The sequence below is a fragment of the Euprymna scolopes genome, chromosome 17, assembly GCF_053919585.1.
Source record: "Euprymna scolopes isolate OS-2025 chromosome 17, ASM5391958v1, whole genome shotgun sequence".
Taxonomy (NCBI): Eukaryota; Metazoa; Mollusca; class Cephalopoda; order Sepiida; family Sepiolidae; genus Euprymna; species Euprymna scolopes.
Window position 1 is genome coordinate 114,192,659 of NC_136498.1, and position 24,163 is coordinate 114,216,821.

General features: G+C 30.4%; 1 protein-coding gene across 2 annotated transcripts in view; it reads right to left on the reverse strand.

The window, feature by feature from the left end:
- Positions 1-504: 504 nt before the first annotated feature.
- Positions 505-24,163, reverse strand: part of LOC145296898 (uncharacterized) — a 151,191-nt gene continuing 127,532 nt past the window's right edge. For both annotated transcript variants that reach the window (XM_080143059.1, XM_080143061.1), the window contains exons 4-5: positions 3,050-3,297; positions 505-1,329 (exon numbers count right to left, since the gene is read on the reverse strand). In XM_080143059.1, the coding sequence (XP_079999185.1) occupies positions 655-1,329; positions 3,050-3,297 (923 nt within the window). In that variant the 3' untranslated portion in view covers positions 505-654. The remainder of the gene's footprint in view (positions 1,330-3,049; positions 3,298-24,163) is intronic.

Here is a 24,163-nt window from a genome sequence, read left to right on the forward strand (position 1 = left end):
GTCTACACCCTTGAAATTTTAGATATAGGTTCCGTGGACATGGATCTAACTTAATAACTTGATTTGAGGCCAAAAAAATAAATTTTCAGGGGTCATAATAGGGGTCAAAGTTTAAAAAATTACCCCTTTTTTTTTGCTCAGCATACACCTCCAAACACCCGGGCAACGCCGGGCACCCATGCTAGTATATATATATATATATATATATATATATATATATATATATATATATATATATAATATAATATATAGATAATATATAATATATAATATATATATATATATATATATATATATATATATATATATATATATATATATATATATATATATATAAAATGAACAGATATAGGTGCGGATATAATTTCCTATTCAACTAAAACTCAGTCTAAAAGAAAAATAGATATATTCGTAGAACCTTCTTATATTGATCTGAGTTTCTTTCCGCGTCACTTGGAAATTGATTGATTTTTATGTATTTGGTATTTAATCTCTTTTCAACATCCGGGTACCGAGCTTATCGGGTGTTCATGGGTGAGAACCTCTTCAGCCACGAATAGCATCGTAGCACTTGACATGTCAGCTTTAAACGAATTTCGGACAAAATTCGACAAAATGTGAAAGGGCGGGGATCTGGTTCGAATGGCGTCCATGTCACGAGTGGAGGGAGCGGACGCCCGAAGAGGAAAGGTTCAAATTTATGTTTGGCCACGTCATTCGGCGCGAAGTAATCGTTGGTGTCTCCCTCTCGGTTCCCGGATTGGCAGCCGTCGACGGAGGAGATAGGCGGCCGATGTGACGGCTTGACTTGGCAGCGCTCGAATCTGAATCGATTGGATATTGGAAATCGCCCTCCATCCTCGAATCTCTCGTTTCTAAAAATGTCGGAAGAATTTGATTATCTTTGTCTTGTCCGAATTCTTGCTGAGAGCAAGGCGAAGTCTGGAATTGATAGCTGAGCGATTCTGACTCGTTCTTAGTGTCTTTCTTTGCACCTCTAACTTCACCGTTTACTACTTTTTCGCTCATTTCTGTAACGTTCGCCTCGTTTCGCTTTTTGCTATCACCCGTTTCCGTTTTCCCTTTCTTTCCTGCTTCATCCTCGCGTTTCTTTGGTTTTCTCACTATTTCTTGATTTCTTTCTTTTCTTTTCTCTCTATTTTGTCTCTGTTTCTTCTTCTCCCTCAACAAACCACATCTGGTTTCTTTTTCTTCGATCTTCTCGCTTTTGTCCATCGTGGTCAGCTTAACAGATTCGGTCGGAGTCAGACATTTTGGATTTTCCAGCGTATACAAATTATTTTTGGTGAAGCAAGGCGAAATTTTGTCCTGGAAAAAAAAAAAAAAAAGATTAAAAATTTTGAAAGTAAGTAAACGTGTATACAACAAAAAACAAACAAACAAAAAAACGAAAAACAAAAATAGAATAAAAATTCTGAAAAAGAAAAGGAATTAAGTTTTTAAAAATCTAATTTTGAAGTCCAATCCAACAAATATTTGATAAGAATAAAAAAAAAAAAAAAACGAACAAATAGCAGAACATCAAAAGAAATCTTATATATTATTTTTTATTGGAATAATGATGTTTTGGTTGTTATATATATATAAGATAAAAATTACAATTAAATTTACCAAAATGATCCAAGATGGTAAAATTAAAGTATATTATAAATATTAAAGAATTAATATTTATAAAGTTATCTCAGCCAGATGTAAAAGCTCGATAAAACCAAATAGAAGAAAGAGCTTATAATATAAGCAAACAGTTAATAAACATGTTAAAAAACACTTTGAAATGAGTTAAAACATATTTAATCTGAAAAGGAAACACTAGATAAGTGGGTAGTCCTTAATCCGCGGAGTTTCGAAGAAATACTTTCTTTCTCATCAGAGGGTAGGAATTAGCAAAATGCGGGATCAGATTTTGTATGCAAAAGTATTTGATTAAACAACAAGTAAGTCAAAGATCTTACTTGATAACAAAAAAGGTGAAGCAGAGGGAATATGGTGAAGAAAAAGGTGATTACACATGAATGGATAGTCTGGTGGAAGATAAATAATCCAGTGACGGTAAAATCCAAAGTGCATGCAAAATCCGATCCCGCATTTTGCTAAATTTGGCTGTCAAGGGGTCAAAGTTCAACGATTTGAAAACTGTACCAAACTCCTCCACCACTTGACATTTTAAATGTAGGTTATTTAGACATGGAATAAACTTTTTAATTTGATTTGAGCCCAAAATATAAATTTTAAGGGGTCAAAACTGGGGCAAAATCAAAAAAACAAAAAAACATTGACCTCTGCGGTCTCTACCAAATTACTAAAGACAATTTCCGATCTAAACATTTCAAATTTTACATAAAGTATATTCAGAGATAGGCCAATCTTTTTAATCGGTTTGGGTTGAAAATTTTAGCTTCCAAGGGGTCAAAGTCGCGAAAGATTTGATCTTTGCGATATCTAGCAAACTACTCAGCCAATTTGGGGTCTAAACATTTGAAATTTATGCATAACGGGTATTCAGACGGCAAGAATTTTAATCAGTTTTGGAGCGAAAATTTGGCTGCCAAAAGGTTAAAGTTGAAAGAGTTGACCTTCGCAGATTCTACCAAATTCCTCCGCCAATTTTGGGTCTAAAGACTTGAAATTTTAGATGGACATGGATAAAACTTTGTATTTTGATTTGGGGACCAAAATAATAAATGTTAAGGGGTCAAAATTGGGGTCAAAGTTTAAAACATTGATCTCTGCGGTCTCTACGATATTACTCAGACAAATTTTGATCAAAACATTTGAAATCTTACATAAAGTGTATTCACACGTAGGGAAAGTTATGAACAATACACAGAGCCCGAGCAAAGCCGGGCTGAACTGCTAGTATAATAATAAATACGAAATTTGCATTAATTAAAATATCTTATTTAAGCGTATTTTATGACCGGGTAATGCCGGTCGGCCTGCTAGTTATAACATAAAAAAATAGAATTTTACTTTTAATGACGCTGAAAATAAGAGGAAATAGCGAAGCGGTACGTATTTTGCTACTCACCACATAGTCTAAGATTCTTTCCTGTAACTGGCGCGTTCCTTCGCCGACCTGTTTCGTAATTTGAGCATGGAGATTATCCAATCGTTCGTTGGCCCGCATTATTTTCTGACCTTTTTGAAGATCACGCCGGAATTGATCTCGTACTAATTGACAGCTCGTCGATCGGATAGGATGAATTCCAGCGTTGCCAACTGTTAACAACTTCGTTTTGAAAACCCCCGCTGATGACGAGGCACCTTGCTCCGGACCTAGTACGACCAGAAAAAAAAGAAAAAAAGAAAAACGTTAGTCGACCAAAAGTCAAGAAATACGTGGACAAAGATTTGAAATCAACAAAAATAACATAAACTCTAATAGTGTTGTATAGTGAGGTTCATTATAACATGGGAATTGTATATATGATGTGTATTTATTGACGTACACACACACACACACACACACACACACACACACACACACACACACACACACACTTAAACAGGACATATAACAATTATAAAACATAAAAAACATACCTGGTTCATCTTTGGTTGATCTTGATTTGATGAATCCTCGGAAAAAGCTGCAAACGAAGATTCGTACAATTCGAAGTCTTAGTGGTATTTACAGCAGCTTTATTCCCGTTGCTTCCCCCATTGGAAAGCTGCAACGCTGGACCTAGACTTTTACTATCGACATTTTCACTACTCGGAGTCATTATTGTCTTACAGACCATCTTTCTCGGACTACTGACTGGGTCTACTAACTCTGACTCCCAAGTCTTGCCTAACTGATACTAGTATTTTTAAGCTATCTCGGTACGTCATTTTGTTAATGTTCCAACATTCATTTTCATCAAGTTAACATTTTTGTTTGTGCAAGTTATGAAAACTAACATTCCTTTCTATTAAAACATTTTAACATAATTTTATCTGTAAATATTTATTTTGCTATGATAACATTCTTTATGACATACTATTTTACAAGTACTTGATACGGCATAATCACGTTGACACACCGGTCTCAGCTGAATCATCGAAGTTAAGCAACGTTGAACAATTGTCAGTACCAGATGGGTGACCATTTGGGACTTCCAGATGCTGTATGCGCTCTCCGCTTATCTCGGCATTGTTTCCAGTCGTCCTGGACTTCTCCTTGCCACTGGACTCAAACAGTGCCGATTCAGGAAAGGTGTGGTTAGGGATTGTACAACCCTTGCCTCACAATTACGTGCACAGCTGCCCCTAAAGGGGGTATCCTTTGTCTTTTAAGACTAAACGAAGGCATTGCAATTTTTCCAAGTATTAATAATGGTGATAATAATCGTCAACCAACACAGCTTTCGGCATTGCATATTCGTTTGAGGTAGGTGAGTGGGATTTGCTACAGTCTCGAGTAATAATTTGATGAGTCGCCTTACTGAACGAGTGTTAAGTTGACGTAAGGCTTGTGGCATACCTTTTGACATCTGACTCAGATGTCTCTATCGGTCGATATTTATGGCTTAACCAGGCAGTCATATTCTTGTAAGGAGGAAGAACCCGGATGTACTATTCACAGGATCCCTTTGCGTCTCAGTGGCATATATGATATGCCTTGTTTGGGATAGATACATGTACTAGTAAATGACAACGTGGGAATGTCAGCCGCCGGCGAAACTCCATGAAAAGTAGAAAAAGGTGCCACGTGAATATAAAACTGAATGTGATATAGAGAAGTTTGCCATGCTGAACATACATACCAAGCACATGCATATTTTTAATGGTAACGCGAACGTACAGATACTTTAAAATCTATTACTTAATATAACTTTTGTGTTGTGTCCACCCTACGAATAATAAGCTCTTTCATCTCTACGATTATATCAATGCAACTTTGTGCGTGTGAATTCGTTCCTTATAGACTCCGAAACGGCTGAACAGATTTTCTTTAAAATTTACAGAACTTTAATGTATAAGTCTGTAAGTTGATAGCGTGTTTTTTTTGTTTGTTTTTTTTGTTTGTTTTTTGTTTTTTTTTTGCATGCCGTGATCTGTAGGTTCAAATTCCACACGTAAATTTCTTAATGTTTCGTTTTCGTTAACTGGAAAGAATTTTATATAAAATAATGTTATAAAAGAAACAGTAGGTTCTCTAGAATGCAATGTAGAATAACAAATAACATATATTTTGGACTAAGTTACTGCATGGAGGTATGTGAAGATTCCTCACGGGCGATTTCACGGATTTTGATGACATTAAAAATATAGGAGTGTGAAATATTCGTTGATTATCATCCAATCCCGGGCAACGTCGGGTCTCTCTACTAACTTATTATAAAGACCAGGAAAACGAGGAAAATGAGTCTCTCGTTAAGCACAAGTGATGCGCACGTGACAGTCGGACTGACGTATAACCGAACCCTTTTATTTGTTGTATTTACTGTTCTGTTCAATATTATTTAAATTATTACGAAGTTGCTAACTAGGTGCCCTGTGATTGGATGAAAAACAACCAATCATTGAACTCCCACGAGAGTGGTTTTTACAAGGTCTCTTCCTTTTTTGCTTGTTGAGATTGTTTTTTTTTCTCCGTCATCATAACACCAGAAGACATATGAGGATTAAAATCAGTAACTGAAAGACAGACGTCAGGACTTTATTTCTTCAACGCAGCCAAAATGGCGCAGGAAATATAAAACTGTTAAAAGGGCCCGTCTTTCATATAAGTTCCCGAGGTTGTTCTCGATGGTCGTACGCCAAAACAATATGCTATAAATGCGGGTGTACCTCAGGGGTCGATCCTTGGACCTTTATTATTCTTGATATTCATAAATGACCTCCCTGATAAAATTGTCGCTGAGATGGGTACATTTACTGATGACACCAAGCTCTATAACAGACGCAAGAGGAAAACGAAGGAACACATATCTAAGGAAATGGCGGAAACCAGTCTGTAGTGGAATGGAAACAAAAATTGATGGTAACATTCAATGCTGCCAAGACTAAGCTTATTTTCTTCAATAATTACAAAAAATCTTCTCAACCACCAATAGCTATGGCTAATGATACATTACCTGAGAGTACTTCGCTCAAACTCCTCGGCTTAGCGTTCACAGGGAACATGAGTTGGAACAGATAGATTGAGGGCAATGCCACGGCTGTTGCGAGAAAGTTACGCCTGAAAGTATCCCATACCTCTACAACGCCTCACTCCTGGACAGGGTTCAAAAGAGTGTCGCCAACCAAACAGGTACTGAATTGTCAGCGAGGCTTAAGTCGCTGTCCCATTGACGAAATGTTGCATCTCTCTGCCTGTTCTACAAGTATTTTATGGTAGATGCTCCGACGAACTACAAGCCGTTGTACACCTCGACGCAAATGCCCCCGACAAACGCGACAAGCTGCAAAATCCCATCTCTACACAGCAGAGATTCCCATATGCCAGGACGCCTTCTACTCTAATAGTTTCTTCCCCAGAACTGCTAGATTTTGAAATTACCTTCCGGGTTCCTGCTTCCCCAACTGTACTGACATGCAGAAGTTCAAGTGTAATGTAAACAGACATCTTGCTGCTCAACTCCCTACATAATATCCCTGCAATTATGTCCCAGATAGTAGCTCCCTACATCAAACTAGCACTCTACCTTGTTAGGGGTGAAAATGCAATTAAAAAAACAACAATTTGCAAGACACTTTTCTTTCTTTCTTTCTTTCCTCTCTTTTCCTGTATCGAAATTCAGCAACATTGAGTCTGGTCAGTAGCGCATGGGTGACCGATTTGGGAATAATAGATGTTGTATGTAGAAATATGTCGAAGAATTACAAAAACCTAACGTCGTTATCTCTCCTAACGGGGATATACATACGACTTGGAACCGCTTGTGAATTCCATACGCCCATGAAACTTTCTCCTTTGGAGGAAGCCAGTTTAACTTGCATTAGGGTTAGTTCCACAATTTCATTCATTTTCATTACTGGACCACAACGATCTCAAAAACTCTAATAATTCTTTGTATTTCACTTTATATTAAATTTATTTATATTATTTCTTGGGAATGGTATAAGTTTGAGTGCCCCCCCTTGTTTACAAACAAAAGAATGTGCCCATGTTTCTCACCGTGCTATTGAGAATATATTTTTCAGCGTTCCTAATGTTCGGTTCATTAATTTACGTATCTATCTTGTACAAAGAAAATATCTTTTTTCTCTACTGCTGAAACGTAACGCCTCGTGGATAAACTCCTAATGAACCGCCCCCTTAAGTAAACACTTCATCAAATCTCCACACTAACGTAATGTACTTGCAATAACCCCTATCCCTGAGTGGCTTCCGGGCCTTGATAAGTGGTGATCACTGTGTAAAAAAAAAAAAAAAAACTCGCGTCACTAAAACTTGCCTAAAAGTTCTTGGACGAACTGGGTTTAAAAGACAATGTACACAGGTAAGAGTGGTGTTAAAATAAAATATGCAGATAAACTTGAATGCACAACCTTCTCTTGTCATCAATTATTTTTTTTTAACTTTGTCTATAATTTGATCAGGAGATTTTCCCACGAAATACGATCACATTTTCCCTCTTCCATTTTAAATTCATAGTCCTGGATTCTTTTAAATACTTCGTGTAAACACACGAGTTGTTCATTGTTTTTTGTTTTACGGCATATCAACCTTTTTCAGGTTATTTAATGCCGAATCCAGTGATATTGAAGAAAAAAAATTTAATAGAATATATTTGATTTTTTTTTCAAGTCGGTTTCTATTCAACCCATAGTTGGAACCCTAACAGGTACTACCACTCCGGGTCAGAGTGGACCTGGGAGCAATGGCAATTAAAGGGTGGCTCCATACTCTCCAAAGCCCGCAAGCTGGGGCCTCACCACTGTAGATAGTTTAAGGTCATATCGAGGACCACACGAGTTGTGTTGTTCAGTGTTTTATTGATTCAAAAAAGGTCATCTAGGTGGACTGTAACAAATTCCAGTTTGCAATTTTATAACCAAATGGTAATCGCTTGAATTACAGTAACCTTTGATCTTCTTCAAGCGTATCTTGTCAAATTCGGGAATGTCTAAGAACCCGTGGCGCAGTGTTTAGAGTAGTTAAAAAATCAAAAATTAAAAGTGGTATTCTCCTGAAGGTTGAAGGTTCAATTCTCAGTGTGGGCGACCGAAAAATACAATTGCGAATTACTTAGGACCTCTATCCAATCATGGCTGACGGAACGAGAGCATGCTACTCCTGTGAAGTAAATAAGGGGTTCCGTTTGAAATTCCGCCCAAATTCCCGAGTTCGACAGAAACATTCCCAAGTTCGACAAGATACACCTGAAGAAGGTCGGAGGTTATATCGACCGAAACGTTGTGAAGATGACACTCAAAATTAGAACGGTAATCCGAAGAATCGAAATAATACCTAACTTAACTCTTACTCTAAACCTAATCCTAAGATAACTGAAGCCTATTTAATCCTAACCCTAAATCCAACCTAACCATAACTTAACTAAAAAGAATATTGTCTCCTATTAGTATTTATTTACTTTCCCACCAAAGCAAAATGTGACACAAGGTCGTTTTTAAAGTGGGGTTAAATCAACTCCCCGAAAAAAAGGGAAAAGGGGCACTCTGGTTGGGTCCAAAAATAGTAATTGTCCCAGTATAGAGGGTTTCCCCTCCATTGACTGGGACAAATTACCTTAAGTGCAGCATCTGTAGAACAGATACTACACTTTGATCCCAGCCTGAAGGCCAGGTATTTATTTGTTCCCCCACCGAGCAAATTAGGCACATGGCCGATTTTTAATGTGAGGAGTGAAGGAGAAATGGGGACCAACTCCCCGGGAAGTAGGGGAGCTGGATAGTGACAATTGGTATGAAGGGTTGCCCCTACATTGACCAATGTCTTATCTGTGGGGTTTCCTCACATATGGTCCTTGCTTGCAGTATCTGTCGGAACAGATACTACACTTTGATCCCGGCCCGAAGGTCAAGAACAACAGAAAAAAGGCAAGATTTCGAGCAGCCAACATCTGGATGAGTTTTTATAAAAAAAAAAAATCTTCAAAGGTTCAGCGTACAAACAGACAAGTAATAAAGGGTGTTTCATTTTTTTTTTGTATTTTGAAGCGACAGACTTAAAATTAATATAAATTATAAGGAAATATGTTTATTATACAAATATTTTATTCCAAATATTCATTTTTAGCATTTATAATTTAAATAAAATTTCGAGACTACTGGTACTTTCTTTCTTCCCATCGCTGGGAAGGTTTGACACAAGAACGGAAGGTCGGAAAACAAAAAATGGTCACTCTGACTTCCTAAAAAATAAACTTGGCATACCCGTTGGTATTCCCTGGTTGGGGCGTTTGAGGCAGTTAGCAATAAACTAACTCCACCTAAAAAGGGAAGGAAAGGTCTGGGAGGGCGGACTTGTCAAGTTTACCTAGCAGCAATACCTCAGCACGACAGGTAAAAGACCACCGAAATAACTCAGTTCCCGCTGGACTGATTGTCAAGAACGAATCATTGATTGATATTAACACTAACGCGAAGTGTTTAAGCATCCGAAGGATCCGGGGGCAGAGGGCGAGAAGAACAAGTCTAGTTTTACTGTGAATCGTATAAAAAGGAAGGAGTTCATCACCATTTGTAATTGAACTCCTATTTATTTGCTTCCCTACGAGAAAAAAAAAATTGATACAAGATCATTTTCAATGTGAAGGAATATCCAGCTCCCCAGTAAGGGGTACTCTGGATTAGGAGCCCCCCCCCCCCCAAAAAATTGCCTTTGTTAAAAAGAGTTTCCGCTTTATTGACTAAAGTCAGAATTAATTTAGTGTAGCATCAGAACAGATATTACACTTTCATCCCACTCCGAAGGCCAGTTTTGAAAGTTTTTATAACTTCCATTTGTAAGCGAACCGATCAACCAAAGACAATCGATGTCGTTTTATTCGTGCCGTCCCCCTCCCCTAATCTGTGTTTTATCAGATAGAAACTTTTTTTCTAACATGACATGATATTTAGTCAGACATTAAACAAAAGAGAGATAATACGACTTGAATAGAAAACAAAAGACGAAAATAAATAAATAAATAAAGAAGAAACACAAAACAATGAGATTTTTTTCGTTGGCAATAAATAACGGAACGTTTTGTTTGAATGTAATGCACTCCATCCGCGGCCATTGGTCGTTGAACAATGGATGACGACGACGAAATTGGTTTCGTGTGTAACAAACATGAACTAATATGGCCGACTTCTTACACGACGCCATTGTTAGGGCAATTGGTTAGTTTGTCTTTATTTTGTTTGACCGTAATTACGCTTTAAGGTGTTTTCTTGCAGCTCGATACAAATCGCAGGAACAATTAACAACTGTTCGTTCGACTTCAAAGAAAGAAAAATAAAGTGAAAAATAACTATAAAAAAAAAATCAATGGCCTATAAAGATATTTTAAAAGCATTATATACAATGGGTTATTTCCCTTTGTTCCCTAAAAAAAGATAATCTACTTTATCGATTGTGTTAATGAATACGTTTTCTTGTGTTCTAAAATAGCCCCATCTGATTGAGCAAGATAATGCTCTTTGTCTAATCAACAGGCACTTAATCTAGTTGGATGTTATCATTATCCTGCTCAAACGTTTTTTTTTTTCATACCAATCGAACATAGGTCTCTGGCAATTACTCTGGCAAAGGGTAGATCGTTATAGCATCAGCTATATCGGAGTGAACTGTTCAGTTCAAGGATATACACCCTTCCAAGCTTACTTCTCTTTGAGAATGTGTTGGTTTATTGTTAATCGCCTGTTGCGAACTGTGCAGAGAAATGCCGACGGGACTGCTCGAACTATTGTTGTGGAGCCAGCATGGATTTTCTATCCTATACTTTCCAGCTTTGTACCGCATTTTTCTGTTGTACTTCTGCTGTGTTTAAAATGATGACGGCATGCATATATATATATATATATATATATATATATATATATATATATATATATATATATATATATATATATATATCAAACGCACCGTTCCGAGATTTAAGAAACTACCGTAGAAACAACAAACGGCTAATTCTCCAATAACAACATGGCAAAAAGAAGACATACTGAAGATGAAGGTTTCCTTTGAAATATATTTGTGAACTTTAACATGAATTTCAAACAAAATAAATATCTGTTTATTTTGTAACAATGCGTCGTTTTGTCTTCAAACGTAAATAATACGTATCCTATTTAATTCAAATTCAACCAGCGCTTCTAAGGAACAAAATCTTAACACACACACACACACACACACACACACACACACACACACACTCACACACACACACACACATATATCTTTATTGTCAGTGACGGATATGGATGGTTGGTTGTTAGGATGGAGATGCACACATAGGAATTCGACCGGTTGATTCTTCTCACGCCCAAATCGTCCACCAACAACGATATCTTTTTCGGTTGTTGTTATATAACCATTTACAACCACCTGAATGTCGGCATTGTCACTATGTTTTATTTGGCCATTTTCGTTTCACTGAATTGATCTGACCTTGATTACACCTGTGTATCCTTTTGCCGAAAACAACCTTTCAAACATCATACTTTTAACTTATCTTCTTTTTGACAATTGATCAAGTGCTACTACTTTATGTTGTTTTGCATTTGTCGCCAGGTGCATGCTTGAGTCAAAACGATTCATTCGTGCACACGGCCTAAGTATTAAATAAAATATCAGGTTCATAATTTTCATGCAAATTACATTTTGGAACATTTGATAATTATTTTATTGTTTTTTTTTTTGCATTTGGCTAGGTACACGTTTTTGTCAAGATGATTTCTCAGTATGCACGGCCTAGATATTTAATTTTTTGATGAGAAGGAATTCCATCCCGCCACTAAACTAACTTAAAAAAAAATTAATATTTACTTGAATCGAACGGATTTTGTGGGTCGTCCACGCAATAAGTCCAAAGTTAATCAATACTCAAATTGACAAGCCGCAATATACTTGACTTTGTAAAGAAATTTCTAATTCATAATTAAATACATGTACAGGGTGGCCCACTTAAAAATAGCCCAGAAAATGTAGTAGAGAGAAGACACATTCTTTTATTGTTTAAATTACATGTAGTGTTATAAAAGATGCGGGAAGTACCCTCTGTTGACATCTATGCATTTCTGGGTACGTTTAACAACATTTGCAGATACTGCCTGTAGATCTTCTCTGTTGATTCTTCTGATGATTGTTGATATTGTTGATATTGATGATATTGATGATATTGATGATATTGTTGATATTGTTGATATTGTTGATATTGATGATATTGTTGATATTGATGATATTGATGATATTGTTGATATTGTTGATATTGATGATATTGCTGATATTGTTGATATTGTTGATATTGATGATATTGTTGATATTGATGATATTGATGATATTGATGATATTGTTGATATTGATGATATTGATGATATTGATGATATTGTTGATATTGTTGATATTGATGATATTGTTGATATTGTTGATATTGATGATATTGTTGATATTGATGATATTGATGATATTAATGATATTGATGATATTGATGATATTGTTGATATTGATGATATTGTTGATATTGATGATATTGATTATATTGTTGATATTGATGATATTGATGATATTGTTGATATTGATGATATTGATGATATTGATGATATTGTTGATATTGATGATATTGATGATATTGATGATATTGTTGATATTGTTGACATAGATGATATTGATGATATTGATGATATTGATGATATTGTTGATATTGATGATATTGTTGATATTGATGATATTGATTATATTGTTGATATTGATGATATTGATGATATTGTTGATATTGATGATATTGATGATATTGATGATATTGTTGATATTGTTGATATTGATGATATTGATGATATTGTTGATATTGTTGATATTGATGATATTGTTGATATTGTTGATATTGTTAATATTGATGATATTGATGATATTAATGAGTTTGATGATATTGTTGATATTGATGATATTGATGATATTGTTGACATTGTTGATATTGTTGATATTGATGATATTGATGATATTGTTGATATTGATGATATTGATGATATTGATTATATTGATGATATTGTTGATATTGTTGATATTGATGATATTGATGATATTGATTATATTGATGATATTGTTGATATTGATGATATTGATGATATTGATGATATTGTGTATATTGTTGATATTGATGATATTGATGATATTGTTGATATTGTTGATATTGATGATATTGTTGATATTGATGATATTGTTGATATTGTTGATGTTGTTGATATTGTTGATATTAATGATATTGTTAATATTGTTGATATTGATGATATTGTTGATATTGTTGATGTTGTTGATATTGTTGATATTAATGATATTGTTGATATTGATGATATTGATGATATTGTTGATAGTGATGATATTGTTGATATTGATGATATTGATGATATTGTTGATATTGTTGATATTGATGATATTGATGATATTGATGATATTGTTGATATTGATGATATTGTTGATATTGATGATATTGATGATATTGTTGATATTGATGATATTGATGATATTGATGATATTGTTGATATTGATGATATTGATGATATTGATGATATTGATGATATTGTTGATATTGATGATATTGATGATATTGATGATATTGTTGATATTGATGATATTGATGATATTGATGATATTGATGATAATGTTGATATTGATGATATTGATGATATTGATGATATTGTTGATATTGTTGATATTGATGATATTGATGATATTGATGATATTGTTGATATTGATGATATTGATGATATTGATGATATTGATGATATTGTTGATATTGATGATATTGATGATATTGATGATATTGTTGATATTGATGATATTGATGATACTGATGATATTGATGATATTGTTGATATTGATGATATTGATGATATTGTTGATATTGATGATATTGTTGATATTGATGATATTGTTGATATTGATGATATTGATGATATTGATGATATTGATGATATTGTTGATATTGATGATATTGATGATATTGATGATATTGATGATACTGATGATATTGATGATATTGTTGATATTGATGATATTGATGATATTGTTGATATTGATGATATTGATGATATTGATGATATTGTTGATATTGATGATATTGATGATATTGTTGATATTGTTGATATTGTTGATATTGATGATATTAATGATATTGATGATATTGATGATAATGTTGATATTGATGATATTGATGATATTGATGATATTGTTGATATTGTTGATATTGATGATATTGATGATATTGTTGATATTGATGATATTGTTGATATTGATGATATTGATGATATTGTTGATATTGATGATATTGATGATATTGTTGATATTGTTGATATTGTTGATATTGATGATATTGATGATATTGATGATATTGTTGATATTGTTGATATTGATGATATTGTTGATATTGATGATATTGATGATATTGTTGATATTGTTGATATTGATGATATTGATGATATTGTTGATATTGATGATATTGATGATATTGATGATAATGTTGATATTGATGATATTGTTGATATTGATGATATTGATGATATTGATGATATTGATGATATTGTTGATATTGATGATATTGATGATATTGATGATATTGTTGATATTGATGATATTGATGATATTGATGATATTGTTGATATTGATGATATTGATGATATTGTTGATATTGATGATATTGATGATATTGATGATATTGTTGATATTGATGATATTGATGATATTGTGGATATTGATGATATTGATGATATTGATGATATTGTTGATATTGATGATATTGATGATATTGATGATATTGTTGATATTGATGATATTGTTGATATTGATGATATTGTTGATATTGATGATATTGATGATATTGATGATATTGTTGATATTGATGATATTGATGATATTGATGATAATGTTGATATTGATGATATTGATGATATTGTTGATATTGATGATATTGATGATATTGTTGATATTGTTGATATTGATGATATTGATGATATTGTTGATATTGATGATATTGATGATATTGATGATATTGTTGATATTGATGATATTGATGATATTGATGATAATGTTGATATTGATGATATTGATGATATTGTTGATATTGATGATATTGATGATATTGATGATATTGTTGATATTGATGATATTGATGATACTGTTTATATTGTTGATATTGATGATATTGATGATATTGTTGATATTGATGATATTGATGATATTGTTGATATTGATGATATTGATGATATTGATGATATTGTTGATATTGATGATATTGATGATATTGTTGATATTGATGATATTGATGATATTGTTGATATTGATGATATTGATGATATTGTTGATATTGATGATATTGATGATATTGATGATAATGTTGATATTGATGATATTGATGATATTGTTGATATTGATGATATTGATGATATTGTTGATATTGATGATATTGATGATATTGTTGATATTGATGATATTGATGATATTGATGATATTGTTGATATTGATGATATTGATGATATTGTTGATATTGTTGATATTGTTGATATTGATGATATTGATGATATTGTTGATACTGATGATATTGTTGATATTGATGATATTGATGATATTGTTGATACTGATGATATTGTTGATATTGATGATATTGATGATATTGTTGATACTGATGATATTGTTGATATTGATGATATTGATGATATTGTTGATATTGTTGATATTGATGATATTGTTGATATTGTTGATATTGATGATATTGTTGATATTGTTGATATTGATGATATTGTTGATATTGATGATATTGATGATATTGTTGATACTGATGATATTGTTGATATTGATGATATTGTTGATATTGATGATATTGATGATAATGTTGATATTGATGATATTGTTGATATTGATGATATTGTTGATATTGTTGATATTGATGATATTGTTGATATTGTTGATATTGTTGATATTGATGATATTGATGATATTGATGAGTTTGATGATATTATTGATATTGATGATATTGATTATATTGTTGATATTGTTGATATTGATGATATTGTTGATATTGTTGATATTGTTGATATTGATGATATTGTTGATATTGTTGATATTGATGATATTGTTGATATTGTTAATATTGATGATATTGATGATATTGATGATATTGTTGATATTGATGATACTGATGATATTGATGATATTGTTGATATTGTTGATATTGTTGATGTTGTTGATATTGTTGATATTGATGATATTGTTGATATTGATGATATTGATGATATTGTTGATACTGATGATATTGTTGATATTGATGATATTGTTGATATTGATGATATTGATGATATTGTTGATATTGTTGATATGGATGATATTGTTGATATTGATGATATTGTTGATATTGATGATATTGATGATATTGATGATCTTGATGATATTGTTGATATTGATGATATTGATGATATTGATGATATTGTTGATATTGATGATATTGATGATATTGTTGATATTGTTGATATTGATGATATTGATGATATTGTTGATATTGTTGATATTGATGATATTGATGATATTGATGATATTGATGATATTGTTGATATTGTTGATATGGATGATATTGTTGATCTTGATGATATTGTTGATATTGATGATATTGTTGATATTGATGATATTGATGATATTGTTGATATTGATGATATTGATGATATTGATGATATTTTTGATATTGATGATATTGACGATATTGTTGATATTGTTGATATTGATGATATTGATGATATTGATGATATTGTTGATATTGATGATATTGATGATATTGATGATAATGTTGATATTGATGATATTGATGATATTGTTGATATTGATGATATTGATGATATTGATGATACTGTTGATATTGATGATATTGATGATATTGATGATATTGTTGATATTGATGATATTGATGATATTGATGATATTGTTCATATTGATGATATTGATGATATTGTTGATATTGATGATATTGTTGATATTGATGATATTGTTGATATTGATGATATTTTTGATATTGTTGATATTGTTGATATTGATGATATTGATGATATTGATGAGTTTGATGATATTATTGATATTGATGATATTGATTATATTGTTGATATTGTTGATATTGATGATATTGTTGATATTGTTGATATTGTTGATATTGATGATATTGTTGATATTGTTGATATTGATGATATTGTTGATATTGTTAATATTGATGATATTGATGATATTGATGATATTGTTGATATTGATGATACTGATGATATTGATGATATTGTTGATGTTGTTGATATTGTTGATATTGATGATATTGTTGATATTGATGATATTGATGATATTGTTGATATTGATGATATTGTTGATATTGATGATATTGTTGATATTGATGATATTGTTGATATTGTTGATATTGATGATATTGTTGATATTGTTGATATTGTTGATATTGATGATATTGATGATATTGATGATATTGTTGATATTGATGATATTGTTGATATATATGATATTGTTGATATTGATGATATTGTTGATATTGTTGATATTGATGATATTGTTGATATTGTTGATATTGATGATATTGTTGATATTGATGATATTGTTGATATTGATAATATTGTTGATATTGATGATATTGTGGATATTGTTGATATTGTTGATATTGATGATATTGTTGATATTGATGATATTGTTGATATTGATGATATTGTTGATATTGATGATATTGTTGATATTGATTATATTGTTGATATTGATGATATTGTTGATATTGTTGATATTGTTGATATTGATGATATTGTTGATATTGATGATATTGTTGATATTGATGATATTGTTGATATTGTTGATATTGATGATATTGTTGATATTGTTGATATTGATGATATTGTTGATATTGATTATATTGTTGATATTGATTATATTGTTGATATTGATGATATTGTGGATATTGTTGATATTGTTGATATTGATGATATTGTTGATATTGATGATATTGTTGATATTGATTATATTGTTGATATTGATTATATTGTTGATATTGATGATATTGTTGATATTGATGATATTGATGATATTGATGATATTGTTGATATTGATGATATTGTTGATATTGATGATATTGTTGATATTGTTGATATTGATGATATTGTTGATATTGTTGATATTGATGATATTGTTGATATTGATGATATTGTTGATATTGATTATATTGTTGATATTGATGATATTGTGGATATTGTTGATATTGTTGATATTGATGATATTGTTGATATTGATGATATTGTTGATATTGATGATATTGTTGATATTGATGATATTGTTGATATAGATGATATTGTTGATATTGATGATATTGTTGATATTGATGATATTGATGATATTGTTGATATTGTTGATATTGTTGATATTGATGATATTGTTGATATTGTTGATATTGATGATATTGTTGATATTGTTGATATTGTTGATATTGATGATATTGTTGATATTGATGATATTGTTGATATTGTTGATATTGATGATATTGTTGATATTGATGATATTGTTGATATTGATGATATTGTTGATATTGTTGATATTGATGATATCGTTGATATTGTTGATATTGATGATATTGTTGATATTGATGATATTGTTGATATTGTTGATATTGATGATATTGATGATATTGTTGATATTGTTGATATTGATGATATTGTTGATATTGATGATATTGTTGATATTGATTATATTGTTGATATTGATGATATTGTGGATATTGATGATATTGTTGATATTGATGATATTGTTGATATTGATGATATTGTTGATATTGATGATATTGTTGATATTGATGATATTGTTGATATTGTTGATATTGATGATATTGTTGATATTGATTATATTGTTGATATTGATTATATTGTTGATATTGATGATATTGTGGATATTGATGATATTGTTGATATTGATGATATTGTTGATATTGATGATATTGTTGATATTGATGATATTGTTGATATTGATTATATTGTTGATATTGATGATATTGTTGATATTGATGATATTGATGATATTGATGATATTGTTGATATTGATGATATTGTTGATATTGATGATATTGTTGATATTGTTGATATTGATGATATTGTTGATATTGTTGATATTGATGATATTGTTGATATTGATGATATTGTTGATATTGATTATATTGTTGATATTGATGATATTGTGGATATTGTTGATATTGTTGATATTGATGATATTGTTGATATTGATGATATTGTTGATATTGATGATATTGTTTATATTGATGATATTGTTGATATAGATGATATTGTTGATATTGATGATATTGTTGATATTGATGATATTGATGATATTGTTGATATTGTTGATATTGTTGATATTGTTGATATTGATGATATTGTTGATATTGTTGATATTGATGATATTGTTGATATTGTTGATATTGTTGATATTGATGATATTGTTGATATTGATGATATTGTTGATATTGTTGATATTGATGATATTGTTGATATTGATGATATTGTTGATATTGTTGATATTGATGATATCGTTGATATTGTTGATATTGATGATATTGTTGATATTGATGATATTGTTGATATTGTTGATATTGATGATATTGATGATATTGTTGATATTGTTGATATTGATGATATTGTTGATATTGATGATATTGTTGATATTGTTGATATTGATGATATTGTTGATATTGATGATATTGTTGATATTGATGATATTGTTGATATTGATGATATTGTTGATATTGATGATATTGTTGATATTGATGATATTGTTGATATTGTTGATATTGTTGATATTGTTGATATTGATGATATTGTTGATATTGATGATATTGTTGATATTGTTGATATTGATGATATTGTTGATATTGATGATATTGTTGATATTGTTGATATTGATGATATTGATGATATTGTTGATATTGTTGATATTGATGATATTGTTGATATTGATGATATTGTTGATATTGATGATATTGTTGATATTGATGATATTGTTGATATTGTTGATATTGATGATATTGTTGATATTGTTGATATTGATGATATTGTTGATATTGATGATATTGATGATATTGTTGATATTGTTGATATTGATGATATTGATGATATTGTTGATATTGTTGATATTGATGATATTGTTGATATTGATGATATTGTTGATATTGTTGATATTGATGATATTGTTGATATTGATGATATTGTTGATATTGATGATATTGTTGATATTGATGATATTGTTGATATTGTTGATATTGATGATATTGTTGATATTGTTGATATTGATGATATTGTTGATATTGATGATATTGTTGATATTGTTGATATTGATGATATCGTTGATATTGTTGATATTGATGATATTGTTGATATTGATGATATTGTTGATATTGTTGATATTGATGATATTGATGATATTGTTGATATTGTTGATATTGATGATATTGTTGATATTGATGATATTGTTGATATTGTTGATATTGATGATATTGTTGATATTGTTGATATTGTTGATATTGATGATATTGATGATATTTATGATATTGATGATATTGATGATATTGATGATATTGATGATATTGTTGATATTGTTGATATTGATGATATTGTTGATATTGATGATATTGTTGATATTGATGATATTGTTGATATTGATGATATTGTTGATACTGTTGATATTGTTGATATTGATGATATTGATGATATTGATGATATTGTTGATATTGTTGATATTGATGATATTGTTGATATTGATGATATTGTTGATATTGATGATATTGTTGATATTGTTGATATTGATGATATTGATGATATTGTTCGTTGTTATTGTTCGTTTTGTTGTTATTGTTATTGTTTGTTGTTAGGACATTTTAATAGTGAGAGTCTTAGAGTCTTAGAGTCTTAGTAAGAGAGAGAGATGTTGTTGTGTGTTCGTGTTATGACGAGATTCATATATATATAAAATGTTCATACTTAGAAGTGTAATAGAAGCTCTTATAGTGATGAAACAGTGTTCAGACAGTCTTAGTGTTCACATTGTAGATATGAGATGTCGAGACGTGTATGTAAAGACATTTTAAAACACATGATATATATAAGACATATATAACAATTTTCACTTTACCTTTTGGTAGAATTACAACACAAAGACGACGTTTATAAAAACACATGATGGGTTTATTTCTTCTCCCGACCGGTCGTGGTTTTCTGAGTCAAGAATTCAAAGCTTCACATTCTAAGTTTCAGAAGTAACCGCCTCGCTTCTAGACGTTCGAATCCCATGTCTTGACTGTCGTCTGTCGTCCTCAGACTCTCTCTGACTCTCTCCCCAGTTTCTCTGCTTAACTCTAAAGTTTCTAACTATATCGAGGACTTCCCATTTTCCATGACGTCATACACATGTTAAAACATGTGTCTTCTTTCACGTGTTCTGGAAATTCGTGTCCAAAACTTTTTCCTTTGTTTACAAAAGGAATTTTAACCTATATTCCCAGTAACCTATTTTTCCAATATATTAAAAACATTTTTATTAAATTATCTTATAGTTGCATTCTTCAATTGAATTTTCATAACAGAATTGACAATGCACATCTTTTCTTGTAACTATTTTATCTCTAAGCTAAACGATGGTTCGTTTTCACATTCCATTTGCTAATTCTCTCTCGTAATCTATTTCTAAACCTAAATTACGAGGTTCGAATTTCGTCTATTCTATTTCATTTTAACTAAATCTCTCTATTTTTATACTAAGAGGAAAAGGGGACAAAGAGGAAAAGGGGAAAAAAACTACATCACCCATAGTCCTAAAAGATCATCCAATAAACCCATGTCAAGGTCTGCAATCACATTAACTTCAAACACTGCTAGACTCTACTAGGTTCTTGAACATTATATACTAATATATATATATATATATATACATATATATATACATATATATATTAGTATATAATGTTATATATATATATATATATATATATATATATATATATTTATTCAGAATAGTTGTTTTATTTAACAATCAGTTGTTATTCAAACGTGAGATTGTTGGTTTACAAAATATTACTGGCAGTAATATTCTATAAGTATATTTATTTATATATTTATATATATATATACTTAAATATATTTATATATATATATATATATTTATATATATATTTATATATATATTTATATATATATATATATATTTATATATATGTATATATTTATATATATATATACATATATGTATGTATATATATATTTATATATATATATATATATATATATTTATATATATATTTATATATATATTTATATATATGTATATATTTGTATATACATATATTTATGTATATATATGTATTTATATATATATTCATATATATATATGTATATATATTTATGTATGTATATATATTTATATATATATTTAAATATATATATTTATATATATATTTATATATATATATTTACATATATATTTATGTATATATATTTATATATATATTTATATATATATATTTATATATATTTATATATATATATATATTTATATATATATTTATATATATATATATATATATATATATATATATATATAATAGGAAAACAACAGTATGAAATGAAGACACAAAACTATATATTGGTGGATATAGAATGGATCATTTATAATAATTGAATACAGGAGAAATTTGGGGGATAGAAGGGACTCTTTATGCCACGGCATCCCTAAAGAACCTTGCGCTAGACGCCGCATCTCCTTCATGCTACCTAGCACCTTCTCTACTCTTCTGATGAGAAGCAATAGGCTTCGAAATATCCTGGCATAAAGAGGCCCTTCAATCCCTCAAATGTTTTCCTGTATTACATTATTCAATAAATGATCCATTCTATATCAACCAATATATAGTTATGTGTCTTCATTTCATACTCTTGTTGTCCTATTGTATAAGCTCCAATAATTATTGTTGAGCTTGGCATTATCCGGATAAATCTCCTTTTGTGGAATTGATCTTTCTCTTTTCCTTTTACATTAAGCTATATATATATATATATATATATATATATATATATATATATATATATATATATATATATAAATTTCGACTGGTAGTAATCGTGACACCCTGCACTGAAGAATCCCGAAAGGATGAAACACTAGTGTCTGTAGGTATTTAATTATTATAGTAAAAAAAAATAATTATGACAGCCCCTTTAAGACATTCGTTTCTTATCGTTGAGCACTTTCAGTTGAATTAAAAGTCGATCAATTTAGCTCTTATGCGTAGATCATCGTATAAAGATTTGATCACTGTCTGTCTGACGTAATGAACATTTAAATTAAAATGTTTAAAATTCAACGCTATTTCACACGGTTAATGGTAGCCGAATGGATACGGCCTCCGCTAATCGAGCCAGAGATGTCTCGTGTCGCGGGGTTCGAATCGTTCGACTGGTAGTAATCGTGAAACCCTGCACTGAAGAATCCCGAAAGGATGAAACACTAGTGTCTGTAGGTATTTAATTATTATAGTAAAAAAAAATAATTATGACAGCCCCTTTAAGAAATTCGTTTCTTATCGTTGAGCACTTTCAGTTGAATTAAAAGTCGGTCAATTTAGCTCTTATGCGTAGATCATCGTATAAAGATTTGATCACTGTCTGACTGACGTAATGAACATTTAAATTAAAATGTTTAAAATTCAACGCTATTTCACACGGTTAATGGTAGCCGAATGGATACGGCCTCCGCTAATCGAGCCAGAGATGTCTCGTGTCGCGGGGTTCGAATCGTTCGACTGGTAGTAATCGTGACACCCTGCACTGAAGAATCCCGAAAGGATGAAACACTAGTGTCTGTAGGTATTTAATTATTATAGTAAAAAAAATAATTATGACAGCCCCTTTAAGAAATTCGTTTCTTATCGTTGAGCACTTTCAGTTGAATTAAAAGTCGGTCAATTTAGTTCTTATGCGTAGATCATCGTATAAAGAT